The sequence below is a fragment of the Selaginella moellendorffii genome, unplaced genomic scaffold (assembly GCF_000143415.4).
Source record: "Selaginella moellendorffii unplaced genomic scaffold, v1.0 SELMOscaffold_133, whole genome shotgun sequence".
Classification (NCBI taxonomy): Eukaryota; Viridiplantae; Streptophyta; class Lycopodiopsida; order Selaginellales; family Selaginellaceae; genus Selaginella; species Selaginella moellendorffii.
This window is the reverse complement of record NW_003314394.1, coordinates 256,058-270,311: the sequence shown is the minus strand read 5'-3', so window position 1 is coordinate 270,311 and position 14,254 is coordinate 256,058. Positions and strand designations below refer to the sequence as shown.

Here is a 14,254-nt window from a genome sequence, read left to right as displayed (position 1 = left end):
TTGGAGCTTTTAGTCCAAACGTGTTACGCTCATTTGGCTTTCACTTCGGCCACCACCATGTGGTGCCCTTTTGGCTCCACTTTGGGGCTTAGGGATTTGTGTTTCACAACTCTACCACCTATAGACGAAGTTCAATGTCCTTATCGAACGATAAACTACTTTATAAAGTAACACCAACATATATTACCCTTTCTATCCTTGGCACCCAACTAATTTTGTCTATGGTTTGATACCGAAGGCTCACCATGCCTTGTCCATCCAACCATCAAGCGGGATAGCAACTCAGTGGTTTTCTCCCTTTCATTGGTTTAGTTCTCGCTAAACCTGTTAGAGACACTTTCTCTATCTCAATTCCACTACTCATTCTCGAGTAGTCTTAGTTCCTATTGATATAACCTTTGCACTTTGGAACTTTTAATTTTGACTTCTCGAAGTCAATTTCTTAGGTGTTTTCGACACCTTGCTTTGCACATTTTGTGCAACTCCACTTCCCCATCCTAGGAAGTTCTCTACTCGAGGGTACCATCATCCTCTTTTCTATTTTGTGCCACATTTGGCACTACATTTTGATTATCATAATTTGTGCTAAGGCTGTCCATGGCCCTATCATTTGGCTACTTTGCCACTCCCTCATTTGAAGTTTTCACTTCACTAAATTGGAGCACTTGGGAATCCATCCTTGAAAGTACACTTCCTTTCTCATAATCTATTAGCATCCAACACATTAGTGTTCCTCGATTAACTTTGTTATTTGGATTCCTTCTAATGAATCCCATAGCCCAAACTTGGCCATTAATCTCTTGCTCCTATCCATTGATTATTGCACCAAGCAACATAGGTTCACTACCTCCATCCTTGAGGTATTCTTTCGGTTCCCTGGCAAAGGTTCTACTTTACTAAGTCCAGAGGGTGCTCACCCCTAGTAAGTCTCTTTAGCATTCTCTGCTAAGGGCTCTATCCATAGCCCAACTTTATGACCCTTTCATGGGTCTTTCCTAGAAACTGCTTCTTTAGACTTACTATACCATCATATTGACACCATTGATTTCCCTTTTTGGTGTCTTTCCCACTTGGTCACTTTGACCAAGTCACGCCAGGAGTCTTATTCCTTAACCAAACAAGGACCTTGTCCTCATTTAGCCACAAGATCACCTAGTGATCTCATCTTGGTCACCTTGACAGGTTTGCTAATAGGTACTAGGTCTTCCAGACCTTTAACTTGTTGACTATGACCTCGAGGGCATCCCCCACACTTGGTGGTGCACCCAAATTAGCCCTTCTAGCCAAGGGTCCATAGCAACTAAGATTGGGTGTCCCCATCTCATTCACCACGTCCTTGGTGCCACTTGCACCAAAATGTTCAAGTTAGATATGCCGAACCATACTAAGCAATCTAACAGTGTATCACGACTCCGGGGCATCCCCTACTTGGCGGAGTGCCCAAACTAGTCTCTTTACTAAGAGTCCATAACCATTGAAAAATGAGTGTCCTCATATTCCAAACCATCACCGTAGCGAGTTGGGACTTGAACCCAAGCACTAGAGGGTCAGGACTCGAACCCAACCTCCGTATATGCATCTACGGATGGCATCACCCAAGATGCCTAGTATGACTCTTCACACTGGTGCACCAACTTATACTAAAAGCATGCTATAGATCACAGTGTAAGGAACCAACTTGCCAAGGTGTCGTAGGCTAAAAGATCCCCGAAAGCATGACCAAAATGACAAAGAATTTATCGGATGGGACCGAGTCGAAGATCGAGTCCAAGACCGACTTTGAGACCGAGTTCGAGATAGAGTCCGGGATCGAGTCCGAGGCCGAATTGGAGACCAAGTTCGAGACCGACTTTGAGACCGAGTTCAAGATAGAGTCCAGGATCAAGTCCGAGGCCGAATCTGTAGCGCACCTGAATTTGGAGCTGAACTCCAAGCCTGTTGCGCTACGAAACGAGGGTCCAGTACAATCCCACGAGCACCAGCTCCCCGTATCCAGCACCTGCACGCAAAATGGTGTCAGACGGAGTCTGGCACAATTTTGGCATACCGGTGGCTTAACGCAAGGAGGAGGGTACTCCACCGATTAGAGCAGCGTGGAGCTTGGGCTTAGACCCAAGCCGGACGCAGAACAAGGAGCGACACAGCCCAACGGGAGCCAAACTAATGTCTCAGGTGGTCGGACATGCATTCTAACCACTATCCCTACTATACATTTGGAACCCCCCATAGCCCCCCCCCCCCCCCCCCCGAGGAACACACGCTTTGGGCTTTCACCCCAAGCCTCCCTTAGTACCAGGAGTTAGTCTCTGGGACAAGCTCGAAACTTACTAAATATGGAATGGCGCTAGATTGCGAATTTCGACACGGGACGAACACCATTGTGTTCAGGCCGATCTCTACATTCCGTAGATATGCCAAATGAGCGAATCTAGACACTTTCCATAAATAGCATTTGGGACCAAAATGAGACCAACACAAAGGGCGTGATAGCGAGGGTGTTTGGCAGACACAGTAAGCTATCATCTAGCGAATATTGAGGGACTAGTCTCAATATCGCGGGGGTTCTTGATACTAGCAAGTGCAAGTCAATGACACGAGTTTTTCAAACCAGGCCGAGTATGCTCAGCAAGAAACACATAGGGTTCCTACCTTATGTTTATCCAATTTAAGTGCACGGTCATTGACCAATTTCTCAACTAGCTCAAGTGGGAACGATAAAGAGAACCAACTGTACCGACCTCATGCCGTCATGGCAGTAAGGAAAGAGTGTCCGTAAGGACTAGCTGACAAGTATCTTTCGATACCCGAAGTCACATTCGCAACAGAATCGGAGACCGAGTTCGAGGCCGAGTTCGAGACCGAGTTCGAGATAGAGTCCGACACCGAGTCCAAAGTTGAGTCTGAGATCGGGTCCGAGATCAAGTCTGAGATCGAGTCCGAGACTGAGTCCAAATACTAATACGGGTCAAGGGGTGAAAGCCCAAAGCGTGCATCTCCTAAGGGGGGTGGGGCTGAAGAGGGTTCCAAAAGTATAGTAGGGATAGTGAGGTCTAGGAATCAGTCTTGAAGGAACTCTCCAGTGGTGCTTCCAAACTGACTTGAGGTTGAGATTGGGGCCGAGGGGCCTTGGGTGGGAGTGAGCATGGACTTGGGTGGTGCTGGAGGGGCCACCCCAGGAAGTGCTCAAGAACAGCTCCCACTCCCAAAAGGGAAACTAACTACGGTGCTCCCGACTCATGTGGAGTGGTGCCCCACTTAAGTACCTTGTGGCTCATTAGTCCCTTCCTAGGGGCTTGGACCTTCCCTTCGGGATGGAAGTGGGGGGGGGTAAAGGTACCCATATTGGGCTGTTAGGCCACGGTGTTTCCCCCGGCGTCCCGAAGCAAGTGTTGCACCTAAGACTTGGGATTTAGAGGGTCCCATGAACAAGTCTTGTGGTAACAAGGGATGTTAGGAACCTGGAAGCTTTGTGTGTTTGGCTGCTTGTGACTGCAGGGAGTGTAGCCGAACCTTAAGTCCAGTCTAACCCGGAGGGGGGGGGGGGGGGGATTGGGAGAGATTTGGGAATCCGTGGGTGGATGGCAAATGCTCCGTTGCTCGTGCAGTGAGTAGCTGAAACCAAGTAGGACCAAGTCAGAGCTGGTACCATAGGAGGGAACTTTGGTGAGGGAACTTAGCAAAAGCCAAGGCAGTGTTGGACGGATAGACGAGGTAAGTTGGCAAATTGGAAAAGAAAAATTTGTGGCTTACACACAGCTTAGAAACTTAGTTGGTCCACATTGCCAAGTCCTCTCACTTAACATGTCTGTGATCATGCATGGACTCCTCCATGTTTGGCCCCATAGGCCACCCCTTTTGAAGTTAGCATCTTCAACTAAGGGATTTGTTCCCTTGGCTTGCCAATTTCACTTAGCAAATCATTCGACCAACGTAACATGGTTTCATGTATAAGCGTGAAAGTCTTTCAAGACCATGCTTCTGCTGTGCCACTTTAATTTCCCACATTCTATGAATCATTTACACTTGGCTTTCTAGGTACTAAGTTACCTAGAATTGTCTTTGGGAACCTTGAAGGAACCCTGCTTGCGAAAGCCTTTCCTTTTGCAAGCTTTTTAATTGCCATATGGTCTAACATGGACAATTCCATGCTTTAGACTCTCCATGGCATCATAGTTGCCAGTAACAACATGCTCGAGCATCCACTTGATTCTCCACTCCCCACTTGCCTAACCACTTTTGATTATGCCCTTCAATTCATATGATTTAGTTTTATCCCTTTACTACTTGCTTTTGGCTTCACATATTTCCTTTGGTTATTCTCCTCCAGGCTAGGAAGATAGTTTTGCACTTTCTACCATGTCTTGGCAAGTATTCATAGGGATGAACCTGCCCGATATCCTAAGGAGTGGTTCCTCAATCTGGGTATGCTCACCTTATAATCCCATACACTGGGATTAACGTTACTATTTATGGGCCTCTATATACCCGTCATTAGCCTTGCCAAAATCCCATTTTATGCTTTGTCCAATTCGGATAGACAGACTTCTCCCGTCTTCGCAACCTTGGACGTTTGGATAACACCTCTTATTCATTATTCGCTAAGGACTTAGTCCCTTGGGCTTTATCTATTGCCTTCACGACACCAAGCACTACCTCCTGGTGTTCTAAAGTGTTTGGGTGTCTCAATGATGGCCTTATTTTATAATGAGCATTCCCTTTATAACATTAACTTACCATATCGCAACATAAGCAATTTATTCCTCATAAGGATATATCTAACTTCTTTATCCCAGAAGTCTTGGGTAGTTACCTTCTACCAATTTAACCAATTATTTTGCACCTTTTGTTTAGTTGCTTTATAGTTGTCAAGTCCTACAACTCATTGCTAGTGCTTCCACACCTCCATCATTACTTGGGTCACCACACTCCAACCACATACCTTCTAACTTAGGCTATGCCATTCCCATTTCCATTAGGATTCTTTTGGGAAGGGGTTCTCATAAACCCGCCGACTTGACCTCAAGACATCACGCCTTGGCACATTCGGTGTCTTCCTAGTGGTCATCCCACTCGCAGCCCCCCCCCCCCCCCCTTTGGGGGATGATCGCTTTGGGCTTTCACCCAACAACCTGTATTAGTATTTGGACTTAGACTCAGACTCAGCCTCGGACTCAATCTTGGTCTCGGTCTCGGTCTCAGTTCCATCTCAGACTCCATCTCGGACTCCATCTTGGACTCCATCTCGAGTCCACCTTGGACTCCATCTTGGGTCCATCTCAGACTCCATCTCAGCCTCCATCTCAGGTCCATCTTGGGTCCATCTCAGACTCCATCTCGGACTCCATCTCGGATCCATCTCGAGTCCATTTCGGACTCCATCTCAGATCCATCTCGGGTCCATCTCAGACTCCATCTTGGGTCCATCTCGGACACTTCCACGTGTCATGTGTTGGTCCTCTTGTGTCCCTTTTCTAGAGACTCACTTATTGCTCGCTTTGTGCTTGTTCCTCGAGCACTTCATTGGGAGTTCCACTCCCGCTCTTGACCTTTCAAGTCAGAGCTTTTAGTTCAAATCTGTTATGCTCATTTTGCTTTTGCTTCGGCCACCACTATGTGGTGCCTTTTTGGCTCCACTTTGGGGCCTAAGGATTTGTGTCTTACAGAGCTCTCCCCAAAGTTTTGGGCCTCAACTAACTCCTTTGTCTAGCATGCTCTACTCACAAAAGCAGTATAGTCGGCAATCAAAGTTAGGGTGACACTAAAAGGTTGTACTTCAACAAGCACTTTGATGGTAAACTAGGCAATATTAGATTGGAAAAGGTGTTTTACTATAGATACCACCCCATGAAAGCCCTTTTGGCAACTCAATAGGCATGTTTAGTAGTTTGATGATCTTGATGGCAAGTTCTCAATTGCACCCATAGTAATGCCATTCCCAAGATTGCAAAAAGGCTATATACTTGATAACCTTGGTTGTGGGAACTGATCATGGAACATTTACTACTTGCAATAACTACTTTGGAGCAACATTTGGGATGTCTACTTCGAGAGCATGTGGTTGTTGTCAGCAAAGTTGTGACCAGTAGCAACCATTGGGGATAAGCTCTACAAAAAGAATGATCATTGTTGGATAGAGTTAGGAAAAAAAACAAAAGGTTAATATATATAAGATTTGGTTGGTAGGCCACACGACATCAAGGAGTGCACTATCATAGCAAATGAGGTGAAGGATGCTTGCAAGATGGGTGATGTGGAATCATGGTTGAATGCTCGATGTGCTGGTGGAGTGGTGGAGTCATCTTATGTTAAGAAGCCAAATAAAAAAGTGAGAGGCAACCTCTTCCAAGAGAGTATATTTACTATTGCTATATGCTTCCCTTGGTTGGATGTGTATAAGGAACTAACTCCCCGAGGTGTTGTAGGCTAAAAGATCCCTAAACCACAATTGAAACAATAAAGAGTTCATTAAATGAGCCAAAATCCAAAATCAGGTCCGAGACTCAATCCGAGATTAAGTTTGAATATTAATACAAGTCGTGAGGTGAAAGCCTAAAGCAATTGTCCCCCAAGGGGAAAGGGGAGAGGGGGGCTTAGTTGGAGAGGGGGGCTTAGCTATCGAGATTCAGATTATTCTTGTGCATTAAAAAGGCCACATCTTTTACTATTGCCAATTCCTATGATAAAGGAACATCTACGTTAAAAAATAAAATAAAATTATTAGGTAACAACTTACTTATTTGAGTATAGCTCTGTCAACACTAGAGATCATCTTACCAGGCATATCCTTGATATCCTTCCTTGACAGAGTTTGCACTCCTAAGAAAAAGAATGAATAACCTTCAATGGCAAAATAGCTTATCCTTACATGAGGTCTTGCTCCAATGGTTGAAATATGTTCACAGGTATATAGGACGGCCTGAGATAATCTCCATAACTGTAAGGATAGACCTTATGTAGGTTCCATATGGCAACCTAGTCTATAATGTCCTTTATGAGATAAGGTGAGAACACACTCCAAAGACTTTGTCTATACCATTACTCACATCAAGTATTCCTATGTCCATAGTCTCAAAAAAGTGCTTGTAAAACCAAACCACCCACTCATACAATTTACACAATAAGTGCTCAATGCACTAGAGATATCAAAAGTCACACTAGAATACAATGGAAGAACATAAGCTCTATTGATGTTCCATGTATGAAACTTCTTGACTCAACACCCCAACACCACTTCATATCATTCTCCACAACATTGTGTTTTAGAGAATTGTTATGACAGATAACTTGCACATAGATGTTGAAAATGGCATAGGTATCTTTTGTGGTAGATAGCTCACAAGCAACAATGGAATGAATTGCACCACAAATCATTATATGGACATAAAAATTATATGTTACAAGTTTGTAGTATGCTGCAGAAGCATAAGACATTAGTATTGATGATCACTAGAATTTTTTTATAAAATACTCACAATCCATATGGCATAGTGCATAAGGTGTTTTGTTGGTGTGATGAATTTGTGACAGATGCCTACTTTGCAACCTCGATGTGACTGAAGTGTTGCGAATTTGGCACCTACTAAAACGGTGGCCAACTGCTCAGCAAGAAGAGCAAGAGTTGATATCCCCCAGTTTGTGCTAGCATGATTTATAGGAATGTTAGTCTGGACATAATAAAGCACCTCCTATGCACGTTTTCTATTGTAAACACCCCTCCAGTTTGAATCAACCACCCACATATATTTGTACAGTGTTGGGCATGAAATTCTAAAGTAAGTAGCAACTAAAATCATCAGGTGCAAAATGCCACTGCACTATCAAATCCACATGACTGCAAAAAGTTGTTAAAAGCCTGCAAGATCCACAAGATGGAGGACTACAAAATATAATTAAACCAGTCCAGTGAATCACTTGTAATTCCTCACTGTCCCATCTTCAGTCTCACTACCTGAAGAAGAGTCGGAATAGGTTAATACTACAGATGAGACACTGTGCTCATGTTTTTCAACAAAGCTTGTGATGTCCAGAAATTTGACCAGTTATTTGAAATTGGTAATCTCTGAAGGAATAGATCCCTCTCACCTAATGCTAGAAAGTGCTTTACTCATTGTGAAGTTCTCTAGTGGCCTATAGGAACTGAGGCAATTGCAAAGTTGTGGATTCCAGCAGATGAAACCACCAATGCTTACCTTTCATGCCTGAACTGCTTAGCTAAGCCCTAATGAACCCTCAAATTCATGTGGTATTCATAAGTGGCATCGCGAAGAAGTATGGCCTCATGGATAGGGATGAACTTCTCATCTACTGCAAAATAAAAAGGAAGATCTTGAAGTGGCAGTATGTACCTGAGTAGCAACTGGGATTAACTTGACTTCCCTGGGACAGCATCCATTTCACGGTGGATGAGAGGCATTCCACCACAGCAGCCTGTGAAGAGAAACTTTGCTGCAAAAGATGCCCAATGTGGGCATATGCAATCGCCAAGTCCCTCTCCTGCAGAGAATCAAAGGTTTTTCTCTCCTCAGCCACGTAATTGTCACCGTAACAGGATTTTCCAGGAGGGACATTGGGATCCTAGATTGAGATCACCTCGTCAATATGGTCCACGTATGTGTGGAAATAAAGTTACTTTTTTCTTACAAATTGCACGCCATAACTGGAAAAGTGGATCAAAGCTTTACATGATTTCTTACAATGAGGTTCTTTAGTATCAACTGGCAAGGACGTTGAGAACTTCAAGTGACCTTTATGCGTAATGACAGTGCCCGGCAATTGATACTCTCAATCTTTTGCAGAATAAGCTCGTATTGCTGGAGGTCAAGACCATCTGAAAACCAATCAATCAGATTATGATCATACATATACTTGCCTGCCCTTGCCGTGTTACTCTCCTGCCTTGCACAAGGATTGAATGTCAACTTCAAACTTTAAAGACCATAAGAGAAACTATCAATGATCATCAACTTCTGGTCGCCAAGTTCGTCACAAGCACGTAAGCTGCCGCATTGTCTCTCACCACATCAAGTCCAGCTAAAATTCTCGAAGGTCAACAGTAAGATGGCCTTGGAACTGGTGTCAGATCAATGAAGCGATGACACAAGGCCGAACTTTGGCTCACGTCCCAAACAGCCATCCAGCCGTGCCACCGCCCCATGCAGCCTTTTAAAACTTTTAGAACAAAAAGCTCCCAAAGTCCTCAGAAAAGAGAAGAAATCGCTCTCACCATTCTCATAGAGTTTCTCAATTCCTCAGAAACATTGTTCTCAGCTAGAATTTTTGAGACTTTGGAAAGAACTTACCATCTCAGCACTCAGGACCAACACAAAAGCCACCACGAAAAACTCTAGCATCGTCAGGTGCGATCCATCAAATTATGCGAGAAAGAGATCTCTTAAATCTTTGGATCGAGCAAGGATTCCATTTTTAAAAAGGAGTGAGGGGAAAAGGTAAGAGAAAGTATAAAACAAGTTTAGGATTCTTTGGCAAGGGTATGGCGTGGACGAAGAAAAGCCCGGCCACAGGAATGTTGGGGTTGACGCCAGAGCTCGTGGGAGAAATTCTGTGCAGGCTTCCATTCTCATCTCCAGATGCGTGTGCCGGGCGTGGAAAACAGCGGTGGACGAGCCCAGCTTCCGGAGCTCCTATACGGATAGCACTAAGTTCGACCCCGGGGAAAACTATATCCTGGACAGCAGTGGCAAGATGATGCGCTGGGAGCCTCGCAGTCACAATGCTCCCGACTGTCTGTGTGCCATCTCCCAAGACAATCGCTTCTTGCTCGCTCGATCCAGAAAGCTTAAAAAACTCTACGTTGGGAGTCCCTTCGCAACCAGGTGGGAGGAGATCCCCTACTTGGGGTTTACGGTTTCGAGTGTGTTCCTCTTGGCCACTGCTGCCGAGCAGTTCAAGGTTGTGGTGGGGTTCTTGGATGGCAACATCCACACTTTCACTCGCGGCCAGGCGGAATGGTATCGTGTCCCGGTGTCCGTGCTGTATCGACCGCATCAAGTTCTCATACAAAACAAATTGGCTTGTATAGATTCCAGCCATGGCAAGTTTGTTCAGTTTGATGTGCAAACCAACAAGATCACGTACAAGGATCTCAGTCTGTATCGCACGAGCGGCAAGTGTATCTACATTGCTAGCTGGAGGGAAAAGCTCTACTTGGTGTGGCTGAATGGAGGTATGTTTACAATCAAGGAGGTTTGTGCGAAGACTGGCAATGAGATTGCCGTAGTGGGTACGCATACGGTAGAAGCTATACAGGCTAGACCGAATATCAGATTTATTATTATTCAAAAGGATAACAGCTTGAATTTTGTTGGATATGGACCACATAGTTGTCGTGTAGTTTTATCATGTGATTTAGATACAGGTACTTGTGCTTGCTTTACTTTCTAATAATCATATCATATATCAAGGAATACAAAACAAGTTTTATTTTGGTCGTCAAGAATCCCAGTGATCATTCAACCAACAAAAGCAAACTCATTTCCAAACTTTCTTAATGTTTGTCACTGGCGATGAGATTCTTTAGAGCCTTGATAATATCACTGGCAAGGATGCGGAGAACGTCGAGTGACCTCCCCGCGTAAATGACAATGCCCGGCGATTGATACTCTCCAAATCTCCAGTCTTTTGCAGAATAAGCTCGCATTGCCGGAGTGTCAAGACCATCTGAAAACCAATTGCCTTTGATCAGATCAAGGAAGTTTACTTGATCATACACATACTTGCCTGCCCACATCCTGCCGTGTGCATCAAATCCTCTACAAAACGGTCTCATGCTACCTCTTCTTACTTCCTTTTGTAGCACATCCCACGCCTCCACTCTGATTTGCCGCGTTACTCTCCTCCCTCGCACGATCTGGAAGGAAGGATTGAGTATCAGCTTCAAACGTTAAAGAGGAAAGAAACGACTAACCTGCTGATAGAGGTAGTAAGATGGCCGTGGAACTCGTCTCAGATCATTGAAGCGATCGACCGACACAAGGCCGAACTTTGGACAGTAACCATCTGCCCATTCCCAGTTGTCTGAGATTGTCCAGTGGATGTAACCATCGATTGGAATGCCCTGGTAAAAAACCAACGAATGTGTAACTAGTAACCTTAGAAAAACCGTCAAAAACCTTCTTCAAAGCTGTGCTCACGGCCAGCAAGTGTTCGATCAGGTATGACCTTCGTAAAATATCACGAGCGTCCGAAAAGCCGTTCTCTGTAATGATATATCTGAGCTCAGGCTTGCGCGTCCTGTAACGATCATGAAACGCTTCGAGTATTTCCAGCAGTCCATTAGGATAGACTCCTCTACCAGCCTCACTGTACTCTTCTCGTTCGTCTAGCATCAGCCCAGCCGCAGACAGGATTTCCTAAAAACCAGCGGAACTTGTGTAAGTAATAGTGATTCGCAAATCTACTTACCTGGCCATAGTAATTTATCCCACAGAAGTCAAGGTGGTTTTGGATTAAATCAATCCAGTGAAACTGAGTGAGCCACTTGGACAAAAGCGAGGCGGGAATGTCGAGAAAACCATAAGGCTTGATCACTCCCACATGATGAGCAACTCCTACGACGGCCTTTGGATTTCTACGAGTGAAGCATCTCAGTCGTTGTCAAATAGCAAAACTCGAACGTACCTTTCGTGGAGCACATCATACGCAGCAACATGCGCAGAGCTTATCGCACGTATAGCCTTCCCATAATCACCGAGCGGGGAGAAACACAACAAAGAAGAAAACAGCGACAGTCGAACACCCGGTGGCCAGGTTCCGGAACAGTGAGTGAGCAAGGCAAATATGTGTGGCTCGTTGAATGTCACCCAGTAATCAACATACTCTCCAAAATTCTCATCGGCAAACCTGGAAAGGTTTTAAGCAACAAGTATTCACAAGAATTGATACCTTGCAAACTCCGTGAAGTACTTAATCGTCCTAGTGTCCGTCCAGCCTCCATATGGCAAAGCCCACTTTGGAAGAGAATGATGGAAAAGAGTGAGCATAACTCGCATGCCGTGATCCAAGACACTCTTAAGGATCTTCTTGTATTGCTCTACTGCTGCTTTATCCACCTACAACATGTAAACAAGAAACAAAAAAAATTAAGAAAAAGAAGCAAAACACAGACACGACGTACCACTTGCTCGATGCCATTCACTGGCTCAGCTATCACAATTCGACCCCAATCTATGCCCAGTCGAAACACACTCACTCCCGTTTCTTTCGCCAGCTTAAGCTCTACCTCGGGATTCGACCAGAAACGGAGGCGCTCATCGGGTTGTGGAATGTTATGCCATGCTCTCACCTGCAACTTAAAATCTGTAAGTACAAAAACGAAAAACATGACGTTTACATTGAATCTCTTCTCTTGCGCAAACTCCAACCAGGAGTCGTTCAGCTTGTCTTCTACATGAGCTGGTGCAGTCGCAAGGCCGAAAAAGAATTCCCGTTCACATGAAAAGTCTGATGATATTGATCAATCAATGAGCTACATTTCTTAGCACAGAGGAGAAACAAAAATGCATACCTGGCGGCTCCACGTTGCAGGTACTAAAATCAGCCAGAACTGGAGCTTCATCGCCGCTTAGAAGCCTGGTTTTCGGTGTCTGACGCTCAAGAATCCAGCCACACACAATCGCATACACTACACCTATGAACCCCAACCAGAAGAAGAAGCCTGCTCTTGACATGGGATAAAATACCTCAAATGACATTCAACCCTATAAAGAAAACAAAGAGAGCATTGTTTTTTGAACCAGACCACACACAGTCTCGACACTCCAGCTAGAAGAACTAGTGTACCTGTAGCTATGTACAGAAGCAAAGGCTTCAGGTCGGTAGTGTCTCTCACTCTGACTTCTTAAAACTGCGACTTGTCGAGGTTTTCGAAGTAAGGGTGTTGCATTGCTGCCTTTGCAGAGATTCGCTTGGAAGGATCGTATTGCAGCATTTTCTGCCAGAAGACGGATGGAAATGTAAACAGTGAGATAAGAGGTTCGTCTCTAGAAATCGAGAAACTCACAGTCAGCAAGTCCACTCCTTTGGGATCAAGGTCCGGAACGGCGCGGCTTATGTTTTGTGGTTTCCACTGCGGGAACTCGTGCCAGTCACGGAGCTTGCTCACTCCCGGCCAGATTTCATCGTTCGGAGTACCCAGGAGCCTTTATGACGAAGCAAAAAAAAAAAAACAACAAACGTTCAAGAAAACAGTGATACACAACAACTTTTGTTCATGCCTGAAAATGTGAAGCAGTTGTTGCAGCTCTGAGTCGCCTGGAAATAGCGGGACCTTCCTGGAGAGCTCGGCTGCACAAAGAAAGCAAGCGAGCCACATTATGTTTGCGAAAGGTACGAGGAAACATACCGAAAATGCAGCCGACGGACCAAATATCTACAGGAATGGAGTAGTGAGTAGCACCCAAAAGTACTTCCGGGGCACGATACCACAGTGTCACGATCTAACACGAGAGAAAAATCGTCAGGTCGAGTTTCATGAACTGATGCTCAATCTAACCTCGTGGGTATAGCTCTTCAAGGGAACAGTGAAAGCCCGGCCGAGTCCCAAGTCAGCAATCTTTAAGATTCCTTTCTCCTTGTCGACGAGAAGGTTTTGCGGCTTGAGGTCCCTGCAAAAGGACACTCGTTAGAAAGAAGAAAAAAACTAAGGAAAAACTTAAGAAAATACCTGTGCATCACTCCATGGCTATGGCAATGCGCGACGCCCTTGCACAGCTGATACATGAAACTCTGGCAACAGATCACACAAGTAAGAAATCCAGTCACAAAACCACTAGAATCCACGAAAACCTGGATGATCTTCGGAGGAATAGGACGCCCAGTGTTACCGCGGCCAAACAGATCGATGTACTTCTTCAGATCTGTGTCCAGGAACTCGAAAACCAGATAAAGCATTGGCTTTCCCTTCTTATCGACGTGTTCCACGCACAGGAGCCTGGCGGCGGCAAGAAATACTGAGCGACAGAGGAAGAAGGCAGAGATTTCGAGCTCACCTCACGACATAGATGCTCTGCGACAGCATCTGGAGCAGCGAGACCTCGCGCAACGCCGTCGATGGCACTCCCTCCTCCTCCATTTCGAGCCGCGTTTTCTTGAGCGCTACCAGGCGCCCGGAATTCTTCTCTCGCGCCTTGTAGACCTTGCCATAGGTCCCTTCCCCGACCTTCTCGAGCTTCACGTAGTTGTCCATGGCCGGATCGAGGCGGCGGCAGCGGCGATCTGGAGCTCCAGCGCCCAAACC

The 14,254-nt window shown here is 45.3% G+C and overlaps 2 protein-coding genes across 3 annotated transcripts; both read right to left on the bottom strand.

Moving 5' to 3' along the window:
• Positions 1-10,414: 10,414 nt before the first annotated feature.
• Positions 10,415-12,719, bottom strand: LOC9661513 (beta-glucosidase-like SFR2, chloroplastic). 2 transcript variants are annotated; one of them, XM_024666019.1, is made up of 10 exons: positions 12,524-12,719; positions 12,350-12,459; positions 12,134-12,301; positions 11,902-12,068; positions 11,638-11,859; positions 11,422-11,587; positions 11,130-11,369; positions 10,925-11,074; positions 10,738-10,867; positions 10,415-10,677 (listed from the first exon to the last, which is right to left on the bottom strand). In XM_024666019.1, exons 1-10 carry the CDS (start codon positions 12,708-12,710, stop codon positions 10,505-10,507), a joined length of 1,713 nt encoding a protein of 570 aa, XP_024521787.1. In that variant the 5' UTR covers positions 12,711-12,719; the 3' UTR covers positions 10,415-10,504. The 2 variants fall into 2 exon arrangements, with proteins under 2 accessions (XP_024521787.1, XP_024521788.1); XM_024666020.1 differs by having other exon boundaries at positions 10,560-10,677; positions 10,734-10,867.
• On the bottom strand, positions 12,691-14,242 carry LOC9661534 (cyclin-dependent kinase B1-1). The gene is made up of 8 exons (XM_024666021.1): positions 14,007-14,242; positions 13,804-13,948; positions 13,682-13,743; positions 13,511-13,622; positions 13,361-13,454; positions 13,233-13,302; positions 13,019-13,157; positions 12,691-12,949 (listed from the first exon to the last, which is right to left on the bottom strand). The coding sequence occupies exons 1-8, from the start codon at positions 14,201-14,203 to the stop codon at positions 12,857-12,859; spliced, it is 912 nt and encodes a 303-aa protein (XP_024521789.1). The 5' UTR covers positions 14,204-14,242; the 3' UTR covers positions 12,691-12,856.
• Between the last annotated feature and the right edge of the window lie 12 nt (positions 14,243-14,254).

Excerpts from the sequence above, each read along its gene's own strand:
- LOC9661513 (XM_024666019.1), bottom strand. The coding sequence starts at position 12,710 with ATGTCATTTGAGGTATTTTATCCCATGTCAAGAGCAGGCTTCTTCTTC. Across the intron at positions 12,302-12,349 it reads CGCAAGAGAAGAGATTCAAT|GTGAGAGCATGGCATAACAT; the intron begins GTAAACGTCATG and ends TTTAAGTTGCAG. Across the intron at positions 10,678-10,737 it reads ACACGGCAGGATGTGGGCAG|ATGGTCTTGACACTCCGGCA; the intron begins GCAAGTATGTGT and ends ATTGGTTTTCAG.
- LOC9661534 (XM_024666021.1), bottom strand. The coding sequence starts at position 14,203 with ATGGACAACTACGTGAAGCTCGAGAAGGTCGGGGAAGGGACCTATGGC. Across the intron at positions 13,623-13,681 it reads AGCCATGGAGTGATGCACAG|GGACCTCAAGCCGCAAAACC; the intron begins GTATTTTCTTAA and ends GTCCTTTTGCAG. Across the intron at positions 13,158-13,232 it reads CAACTGCTTCACATTTTCAG|GCTCCTGGGTACTCCGAACG; the intron begins GCATGAACAAAA and ends TTCGTCATAAAG.